The 11031-nt window shown below is 41.2% G+C and overlaps 1 protein-coding gene across 1 annotated transcript; it reads left to right on the top strand.

The window, feature by feature from the left end:
* Positions 1-1407: 1407 nt before the first annotated feature.
* rad23b (RAD23 homolog B, nucleotide excision repair protein) lies at positions 1408-9416 on the top strand. The gene is made up of 10 exons (XM_070989527.1): positions 1408-1615; positions 2499-2580; positions 4993-5072; positions 5934-6118; positions 6229-6284; positions 6933-7060; positions 7408-7549; positions 7660-7787; positions 8269-8451; positions 8665-9416. Exons 1-10 carry the CDS (start codon positions 1550-1552, stop codon positions 8776-8778), a joined length of 1164 nt encoding a protein of 387 aa, XP_070845628.1. The 5' UTR covers positions 1408-1549; the 3' UTR covers positions 8779-9416.
* Positions 9417-11031: the final 1615 nt, after the last annotated feature.

The following is an 11031-nucleotide window of genomic DNA, read 5'->3' as shown; positions in this document are numbered from 1 at the left end:
ACAAAGATAAACAGACTCGTACATACAGTCACAGAGAGAAAGTGGGAGTGATATGAGAGTGAGGGAGAAGTGGCCTGGGGAAGAGTCTCCATTGAGCTACAGCACATTATCTCTTGTCTTTAACAGTCCTCTCAAAGTCAGAGCTGGGCAGCATGGCAGCATACAAGACACAAGTCAATAAAGCTGCTGAATACTGACTGCTGGATATTGAAACTCCTCTATGCTTGAAGGACTTGGGATTTGTTGAAAGTTGTGATAACCGCATTAATCGCTCCCTGAAGTTCAGTAAGGGCGGCACTTCTATCCCATCAATGTCAGTCTTGAGAGGAGCTTGATGAGGAAGCTCTAAAAACATTCAACTTATGTGTCCAAAAGTGCAAATAAAGGTTTCAGTGCATGTCAATTATGAGCTGACATCAGATGTTAAATCTGTCAAGCATTCCTGAAACAGAAATTCATTAATAATGTATTTTCCTGAGTAATTGAGTTATTGCTCTGGGATAACGGCAGCAGTATGTTCACTGTTACACCCTCAATCAGGCATGTGAATGTGCATGTGTGTGCTACTTTAATTTATGTTTCTCCTATTATACTAATATTTTAAATCACAAGCCAATTGTTAGCACTGTATTACATGATGAGAAAACTTTTTTTTACATTTTTTTTAATGATATGATACTTACAGGCTGCACGGTGGCGCAGCAGGTAGTGCGCGTGCCTCACAGCAAAAAGGTTGCCGGTTCGATCCCCGGGTCAGGCGGGGCCTTTCTGTGTGAAGTTTGCATGTTCTTCCCGTGCATGCATGGGTTCTCTCCGGGTACTCTGGCTTCCTCCCACAGACCAAAAACATGCTCGTTAGGTTAATTGATGACTCTAAATTGTGTGAGTGTGAGTGTGAATGGTTGTTTGTCCTTACATGTGGCCCTGCAATCGGCTGGCGACCGGTTCAGGGTGTACCCCGCCTCTCGCCCATTGTAGCTGGGATAGGCTCCAGCTCCCCGCAACCCCGAAAGGGATAGGCGGTATAGATAATGGATGGATGATACTTGCATAGTGCACACAGCATTTGTAGTATTGGAGGTGTTTACTTTTATTTGCATTTCATTTTTATCCCTTTTTTAAAGGGTGGTGTTGTAGAGAAATTATACTGCAGATATATTTCAAAATATATATTTCAGAAATATGAAGGGCCATTCTGCATAATGAATTAATGAATGCAGGACTTTTTTCTTAGACTAGAGCATTTTTAAATTGAGCTATTACTTTCATTTAGCAAAGGATGTGATAAATACTTCTTCCCATAGACATATACGCGTGTATATGTCTATGCTTCTTCCACTAGTGAATTAATCAAAATGAGCCATTTCCGCTGCAATTTCAAGGCTGGCATTAGGGGCGCTGTCGCCTAAATGCCGTCCGTAGAAGAAGAAAGGCGAAAAGTCAATGGCGGCTGACAGTTTGTGATGAGCCAACGAAAACAGCCAAGATTCTTGCAAGTTGGACGTACAACGTTTAAACCAGGCTCGGTGATAAAAACTCTGACGACAAGATGCAGATAACTCTGAAAACCTTGCAGCAGCAGACGTTTAAAATCGACATCGACGAAGAGGAGACGGTGAGAGTAGAAACCATGCATTTGTGAAGGGGGTGCAGAGGGAGTTAGGTAACGTTATGTCCTGGAACAGAGTACTTTGGGCTTTCCCCATTCCGTTTTAGACGATCGATAGAGAGGTCTGACGAAACCCAAAAGAAACATTTTATCTGTCTACCTGTTCTGGTTATACTGGTTTGTGTTTGAGGCGGGACTTGAGACCAATTAACGTCCTTTATCAAATACCGGCCAGGAAAGTAGTTTTTAGTGTCAGCATTTAGCCGTAGCCCGCTTCAGGTTCCAGATGGGAAGTGGGTGACAAGTTAGCACTAACCTTGATTACTGTTTGTAAACATGTGCGTTAAATTTCCTAATTCTTATTCTACATTTATTTCTGTGGCGTAAATAAAGAATGATTAAGCAGTTAATTAATGTTGTGTAAATTAATGTGAAAGTTAGCGAAAGTAGTCATGACGTTCAACTGAGCTAAAGCTAGTCTAAATTAAAGCTAGTTAGCAAGTTATAAATCAACATTAAACATTTCAATATTTATTTTGATATTAACCTCCTACATTTTAATAAAGGTTCATGTTATTTAACCTTTATCTTTCACTTTTTTGATAAGCCTGCCTATAGCTACATTAGTACATAATACAGCCACAATAGTTAATGTTACTTACACTCTATTTAAGCACACATGAAAACAACACTTCATGACCTTAGCTCGGTATGAACTGGAGCTCCAGTTTTATGATGATGTTAGCAGTTAGCTGGTTAATACTTTGGACTGTATTTTTTACTGGTGTTATAGGCCGGGCTGAGCGAAGTGGTGGTGGAAGAGAGGACTGATTTTATTTAACTGTGTTCTACAAAGATCAAGAAAAGTAAAAAATCCCGCTTTTCACAGGTGAAGACATTAAAAGAGAAGATTGAAGAGGAGAAAGGAAAGGACCATTTTTCAGTTTCTGGACTGAAACTAATATATGCTGGTATGTTACTGGCTTTATTTAACCCTTCTTAAATCCTCACATTTCTTGATAAGAGTTTCTCTTCTCGTTTCAACGCAGTCAAAATCTGCACTGCCCTGATTTTCCGCTGTCCCCTGTCACTATCAACATCTCTAAAAGCACATTACAGATGCTGAAAGTGGCAGAGGAGGTATGTTAGCTCACTGCGGTCCAGATGGAAGCACCTTGTTTATCCAGTATTTTTATTGTTGAGATGGACGTTTATTCTCACTCTCCGTCACTAGCTGTAACATTGATGAGTGGATGTGGATATGTGTTACCGAGGTGTCTTTGACAGTTTGCCTTCATGCAAGTGATTTCTCCTGATTTATATTGGGATCCATGTTTACCTTGTCTGTATGTTGTTTCCTGTACAGTCACAGGGAGCCTAAATTTGTCATGAAAGCTAATATGGATCATCCGAGTGAGAAGTGGGCCTTCATTGAGATCATTAGAATATTTTAAATGTTGGACAGCTGCGTAGTTCTGTGTTAAGAAGGTATTATCTGCATCTGTTTTCCTTTAATGACTAAGTGTGATATTTTAACATAGTAAATTGTATTCTCTAAGTGGAAAGAGAGGAGAATGACTGTTGAACTGTTGTGATAAAAAAGTTGAACAGTGTTTGATAGCTTCTATCTTCATAGCCCAGCATGAAAATATTCTGCCGTTCAAATGCTGTTTTCAATCATCAACAGCACTTTAAAGGTGGGGTACACCATCAGAGTATTGTAGAAATTGGGGACTTTTTTTTAACCCTAGATTAGCTCACGTCTCTTGCTGCTGCATGCTGATAAATAATTTAAACTGCTTGATGCTGTTTAGTCCCTCAGTGGTTCACTCATGGTTGCCTTGCTCACACTGCTGTGCAGTGTTTTAATGGAGCAAAGTGTGGCAGCTGGCATACCCTGAGCAATCTAACAAATAATCATATAATAATAATAATAATAATAATACTAAAATAGATCAGGTATTGTAATGGCACATATCAGTTGATCAAATCCTGCCTGGATCCCCCTCAGACCTCATCCTGCAGATTGCTTCAGAACATCCCTATTGATATTAGAAATGTAATTTTCATAGAAATGTTCTGCTGTGTTGTCTTTATAAAGCTGATGGAAACAAGCCTTAAACAAGATGTGGAAAACATAATGTTTAGATTTAGCCTTGGTTGTCAATTTGTGAGTGATAGCATGGAGCTTTTTGTCTGTCATTCAAATTTCCACACTAGACTACTTCTGCACTGAGAAGCCTGAAAGAATTCATCTTGCCCACGTCATTTTAGACTGTCAGTGATAATGTTCAGATGGAAGAATGCTGTGCTGTCAAGCAGGTCAACACTTGCTAAAGTCCTGAAATGTCTTTTTTGTTTAGCAGGTAGAACAGATGCATTAAAGCTACAGTAAGAGCTGGTTTTAATCTTTTGTTGCTTATAGCTAGAAACCTGCCAACGAACACATCTGTCTGTCTCAGACAAACGAAAGTGTCAGCCGGATAGCTGCAAAGGGTGCAGCTTGGGTAGTCTTGCATAGACCCTAGATCTCCACACTTCCTTTTTGTGCCGTGCCAGCTCTGAAGAAAGGTCCAGCAGAACCCATTATCTTTATGGGATCGGGGAAAAAGCACTCTGGCTTGTTTGTATTTCTCTAAACCAATTACAATCACATGTCACTAAGCCTAGGGTGCAGTGTGGAGAACTTATTTTGGTGCACATTAGCACGTGGAGAGGCTAGCCCTGGCAATAAGATGGCTGAACCCCTGCAGAAGAAAAGGTAACAGCTGCTAGCTTATTTACATTTGTAGCATTAGCAGCTAGGTTAGAACATGACATGTTCAGCAGGTGCATTGTTAGCTAGGAGGTTGTTGATGTTTCACGTAGCGATGAGGACTTTGAAAATGGTAAAACGCAGATAATGGAAAGGAAGGAGAGTGGTGACTGAAATAGTGAGCTGGTGGCTTATACCACGAACCTACTTACTGTGAGTCAGACTGCACCTAGGGTAAGTGTTTCCTGACGTACCCACCTTAATTTGTTTAAATAAGCTTTACAGTTATCTGTCTTTTGAGAGATAGATAACATTTTGGGAGAAAACTGACGGAGGTTGAAGACATGTTGTAATGCTAAATACGTGTAAGCAACTGTGGCCATCTAGACGGGTTTTGTGTGATCTGTTTAAAGCGGCTTCCCCAACACATACTGTGTACTGTTTAACACAAAAGCAGTGCTTTACAGTGTAACAAAAACAGCCAGATGTGGTGAAAAAAGCAGGTGATTTATCGGCGGTGAAACCCTGTATTCACTGATAAATATGATTCCATCTGCTGTTGCATCCCCGCATGTTCATGACAGGTGAAGCCAATAGAGTTGTGACTCATTTTTCTCTGTCTTCCCAGGTAAAATCCTCAACGATGACACGGCCCTCAAAGAATACAAAATCAATGAGAAGAACTTTGTGGTCGTCATGGTGACAAAGGTTTGGGAATTGCAAATGCTTTTAATATTCGGCAGTTTGTTCAACAGATTTTTTTCTTTTTTTCTGTGGAATGTCGTACCCCTGAATGTTACAGCTACGAGCTAACAGTCAAACAGCGATTAGGTGTTGCAGCCTTTTCTTTCCACAGCCAGCAGCTCGTGGCTTTCTGTTGGAGCTGTTGAACAGGCTCTTATGGTGCACTTGAACAAGCAGCTCACAGTAGAAGGGGTCAGTGTTGTCAGTGCCTGCCTCTGGTTTACTCCTGTCATGTACATTGCAGATAAAATAAGATGAAGATTGTCTTTAGAGATCATCTTGTTCCCAGCATGCATGTTTTTTCAGCTCCTATCAGGACGCATCGCTGTATTTAAGCTAAAAAAATTTTGTATTTTTCTCGTGCTCGAGATAGAGAGAAGCTGGCCTCTCCTGTTCAAACTTTCACGCTTTAATACTTACTTCCTATAAAAAATAATCCAGAAATACTATAAGACAGTATAGAAAATGATGATTAGGTTGTATTTTCTTCATGCAGAGCTGTTCAGGGACCACACATTTAAATAGTCTCACTGTTAGTTATAGTTATAATGTGGATGTGGTATGACATTGGAAAAAATGTTAAATATTGAATGGGATCTGTATCTGTTGAAGCACATGATTAAAAGACTCAGATCTAGGGCCAGAAAACATAATTTGGGTCCTCTATTTGGGAGAAAGCTCAGTTTGCCAGTCACAGTTGGGAAAAGCTCAATCTAGCTCTATCATAGGAGTTTAAGTCCACGATGGCCTTATTTAGTGTAATTGTGACTTTCAAGGGATATCGGAGAAATAAAACGTTGTCTTATTTCAAAAATTGTCTCGCAGGCTAAAACAGCCTCAGCAGCCCCGCAGCCCTCACCTGCCACCTCAGCCCCCAGCACGACAGCCCCCGCCGCAGCAGCTCCTGCCTCGTCGTCCAGCTCAGACAACGCCACTGAGCATGTCTCCACAGACGACAAACCACTGGAGAGACCGTCTCCGACTGCTGAGCCAGCCACCACCCCTGTCGGGTAAAGATGGGTAGATGTTTGACTTTAACTATCTCTCCGGTTTCGGTGCGTCTTGCTTTGAGAAATGACGTGCAGGTCACGCCTCACCCGAGGTCTGTTTTCTCTTGCAGAAGCTCCGAGGCTTCAACAAACACAAACCTAATTGATGAGGCTGTTTCAACTCTAGGTAAGGCTGCATTTGTAAACATAATTTGTCATCCATTATTGTATGGTATTTGTGCAAATATTACTTTTTGCCTCAATGCCTTCAAGCCGCATTTCATATGCAATACATCTGTGGGCCCACGTCTGAATCGAGGTAGTGTCATTTTGCTCACCCCCTTTCTTGTGGATATCCTTAGCATACTGGCTTTGATGTAACTTAATCAATAAGCAGCCGATACTGCAGCTCAGCCAAAACATAATCCCACAGTTCCCAAGGCTACATGCTCTTAGATTTGTAAATATTACCCTGCTCAGAGCAAATCCTGCAGCTCTTAATTATTAGGATTTGTGTAGCCATCGATGTGAATTTGCAGTGATGGAGGCAGATGTTTATTTTTATGCGACACAGTAGAGAAACTGAAGTTGAAGTTGTCTTCACCTGTCATGTATTAAAGCTTTGCTCAAGTGATACATCATTTGCAATGCAGCATGTCTTCTGCTTCATTACATTCTAAGTTAATGTACGTTTAAAGATTATTAGTTCTCTGATGGCCGAGACAGTTTGAAACCCTTGTGAAGTAAACGACTAATGCATCTGACAAAACAGAAGTTGACCCACGGTGAAGCTCTTCAGTCCCACCACTGATTATGCACTCTGTGTTTCTGTTAGTGACAGGCCCATCGTATGATGCCATGGTGAACGAGATGATGCTCATGGGCTACGACAGGGAGCAGGTGGTCGCAGCCCTGAGAGCGAGCTTCAACAACCCAGACAGAGCCGTGGAGTACCTGCTCACAGTAAGTACAGTGTGATGCCTGTGTCTCAGAGCTAATTGCTGCATTGGTGCATAACACATGATGGGTTGCAGTGTGGTTTTGGGGTATCGCTGCTTAGTGCAGGATCTTGTACAGGTATTCTTAAAATGCTGGAATTAGTTTTCTGGCTGTTTCATGTGTGACTTGACAAATTTTCCACCTGTAGCCACTCAAAACTCCCTCACTCCCCAAAGTGACATGTTGTGACCCACAAACTTTGAACTGAAGTGGCCTGCAAATAATCCTCATAGTCAAAGCGAGACACTAGCTTGTTTATTTTAGTTAGTTTTTTTTTTTAATTGTTGTATATTTCATGGCTTTTCTTTTAGGGTATTCCGGGCAGAGATCAGAGCCATGCCACAGGACCTGATGCAGTGGCGCCTCCAGCGAGTGGAGCTCTCACTCCTGCTGCAGCCGCGAGCGGTATTAGCATCCCCGCCAGCACTGGCTCTTCACCGAGTGCCGGGGGAGGTAAGCGGTCCATACCAGGCCGCATATTCCAGCAGCCTCAATGAGCAAATTAACATTTGTTTTAGTTGTTATGTCTCTGCGACTTTCTGACTCACGCTTAACCCTTTCAGGCAACCCCTTGAGCTTCCTACGAAATCAGCCCCAGTTCCAGGTGATGCGACAGCTGATCCAGCAGAACGCCGCCCTGCTTCCTGCCTTGCTGCAGGAGATCGGCAGGGAAAACCCCGAGCTGCTGCAGGTAAGCACTGACAGAGCTTGATGTGTTTGTAGTGTGTGGATGTGTTTGGGGGCCCTCAAAACAGTTTGGATTCTGTTTTAAGTGTTGGATTCAAAGTTCAGTTCACACATGAGGTTTACGAGGCGCGATGCTCAGCCTTTGATTACTGTGTAATCCAGTGTTTTTCTCAAGTTTAGAAAATACAACCTCTGTTTGGACTTGAGACTTAAGAGTTTTAACAAGCCGGCGTTTCAAACTATAGGTGTCGGGGTTTGAATGACAAGGGGATTTAAGAGACAGTGTATCCAATGAAAGACATGTTTGAGGGATGATGGGACTTGTAGGATCCAGTGTTTGCATCCATGCTAGAGAATAAAAGCCGCGTTCTGACCGTTTTCTTCCAAATGTATTGGAAAAAAAGAACGCAAAATGTTCGTTTTTTTGCTCCAAGTGCTGACAAACAGTGACCAGCTGTGCCTTAACTGTTCATTTACCTCTGTAGGAGATTAGCAACCACCAAGAGCAGTTCATCCAGATGCTGAATGAACCCAATCCAGAGGCCGTGCCAGGAAGTGGAGGCGGAGGCGGAGCCGGAGGAGCCGGAGGGATGGCAGGTGACACGCCCGGCGGGAGTCACATGAGCTACATCCAGGTCACGCCGCAGGAGAAAGAGGCCATTGAGCGGGTAAGGAGGAGCACAGCTCTGTCGCTAACCTTTTCCCTCAGCCCAAAGTTCACAAGTGCTGGAATGTGACACACGGTTCTGCTGATGTCGCCCAAATCCTCAGTTTAGTTTTGAACTTTAACTGTAGAGAGCGGTAAACATGAAGTGCAATGTGTCATTTGCTCATTAAAGTATTGTTTGGCTAATTTGCAACTCTTCTCGCTCTAATTCCAGCTAAAAGCCTTAGGATTTCCAGAGGGACTTGTTATACAAGCCTACTTTGCTTGTGAGAAGAACGAGAACTTGGCCGCCAACTTCCTTTTACAACAGAACTTTGACGATGATTAAAAGAGTCATGTTCGCTTTGACTGTTTTTTTTTTTTTCTTATTTCTTCCTCTACTTTTTGATTGCTGATACCGAATATACGTGTACAACAAGCCTTTTTCATTCCTCCTCCACGAAAAAGAAGTTTTATTCACTACTTCCACATTCACCTTTCTTAATAACACTGGATCATTATCAGCTGGTGCGCAGGCTGGAGGACAGGCTGGTATTTGTGATCAGTTTGAAATGGAGGAACAATTAAAGTGCAACAACTTTGCATCAGAAATCACGTGTGCTATTCTTTTTAAATATTAGTTCAGATCAGTATGATTTTTTTAATCAGGGAAATCAGTATGGTTATGGGATTGTGTGTCACATTATAAGTTATGACAGGAATCATGCGCTCATATCGTTCTGTTTTTTATGGTGGCAGGTTATGGAGATTTAAACAATAAAAGCTGTGCATAATATGGAAGCAACTTGTATGGCACTGGTTCTCTTTCCATTTAACATCCCTCATCTGCATGTAAATCAACAGGATTGTAGGCAGGAACCTGAACTACAATGCATATACCAAGACATTTGAACATGTATATAGTTTATATACATGTGGTAGGTTTAGTTGCAATGGCTGTCATTTTTACAGAAAAATAAAGTTTTCAAAATAAAACCAAAGCTGTGCCTATTCTGTGTTTGCATGGAGTGTGACTGCGCTAATCTGAACGTAGACTGACTAACATGACACTAACTTACTATTTTTTTGTGTGTGTAAGAAAATTATAATCCCAGTCCTAATTTGTTGATAATTTTTTGCCTTTTTTCAGAGACAGTAATTCAGTCCAGTCGACCACAAAAATAAGAAAAACCTGAAGTTGCCTGATACACCACACACCTGGAATAAAGGGCAAATATGTATCACAATGAACATGAAGCTGAGACCAGGAACAGTTCACAATGTAAGTGACCATAAATGTAATTAATCAACACAAAATTGAATTTTAAAAATGTGATATTAAGGTTAAGATGCGAGCTTTAGCAGTGTCTTCTAACCCACTTCTGTATTTTGCCGGTTAGACTGTAGAATTACTGTGTTAAAGGGATAAAAGGTACTTCCCACAATACTCCATGGACTCAAAGCTGAAGGAGTGAGAGTCCTGAGTGTGCTCAAAGTAACCTATAGGGGGCAACATAGACCACAACATGTTTCCAAAAGTCAATCAAACACTATTTATCAGCCCAAATGTGTGACAAATACCACAAAATGAGTGAATATCAGTGGTGTGTTTTTATTTTTTATAAACTTGTTTATATTAATAAGCATTTAGAAAGCATTGCCTGTACTGGGCAGCTTTAAACACACCTGCAATACGTATTTTAAGACTTAGTGAATACAAATGTTTCACTTTAAGTCAAACTGTCTCTTATTTGTCACAATTAATAGAATGTAAATCTTTGTTTTTGTCGCCTGTTTGTACTATTTATGAATTATAAGAGACGTTTTCATGTTGCCACACTGTAAAGTAGAACTATACGGATATAAAATCAACATTTAAATGAACAGAGAACTGATTATTTCGAGGTCATCCACTCAGTTTTTAAGTTTTTAACTTAACAAAAAGAAATAACTGATTCACTGTAATTAAGCTGCAAACACCAGCTCTTTGTTGTAGAAAAACTGTAAAATATTCACCGGAAAGAGTTTCTTTTTAACTTTATATTCATTGTTGTACAAGTCCCTCAGTTGTTGAGTGGACACGAATCATGAACAGCAGGATTTCACGTGTGTAATTTTAGTTTTATAATCTCGAAATAACAATTCTTTGTGAAAATACTCATACAGCTGCATACATTACACCACACAGAACGATGCCTTGTCGTATAGCAGAAACATATCAGGACACTATCTCATGGCTTTGATTCACACTGCACCTGAGAGCTCCAGCTCAGAGTGGCAGTCAGATTTGGTGTCACCCTTGAATGTCAGCCAGTAACTCGGTTGTCCTCCCCATTCTTCCCAGTGACAGGTGGAAAGAGAACCCCATGGAAACAGGACATTGTAGGAGCATATTTTTTGGGAAATCTTTTTAACCGTAACATTGTGTTAGCTTGCCTGCGGCGATCGCACTATTATCGGGGGGGTATTGTGTGTGAGCTGACTGTGAGCTATCGCCACCATTTAAATGTGCTTCTCCATTACACTGCCAGGGAAATCTACAATTACTCTGATGTTCAAGAAAACTCTGCATGTCATTCTTTGATGCGACTAGTGTTGTTTA

Source organism: Chaetodon trifascialis, chromosome 20 (genome assembly GCF_039877785.1).
Source record: "Chaetodon trifascialis isolate fChaTrf1 chromosome 20, fChaTrf1.hap1, whole genome shotgun sequence".
In the NCBI taxonomy this organism is placed as follows: Eukaryota; Metazoa; Chordata; class Actinopteri; order Chaetodontiformes; family Chaetodontidae; genus Chaetodon; species Chaetodon trifascialis.
This window is presented reverse-complemented; position numbering and strand designations above follow the sequence as displayed.

Excerpts from the sequence above, each read along its gene's own strand:
- rad23b (XM_070989527.1), top strand. The coding sequence starts at position 1,550 with ATGCAGATAACTCTGAAAACCTTGCAGCAGCAGACGTTTAAAATCGAC. Across the intron at positions 2,581-4,992 it reads ACTGAAACTAATATATGCTG|GTAAAATCCTCAACGATGAC; the intron begins GTATGTTACTGG and ends CTGTCTTCCCAG. Across the intron at positions 7,061-7,407 it reads CCGTGGAGTACCTGCTCACA|GGTATTCCGGGCAGAGATCA; the intron begins GTAAGTACAGTG and ends CTTTTCTTTTAG.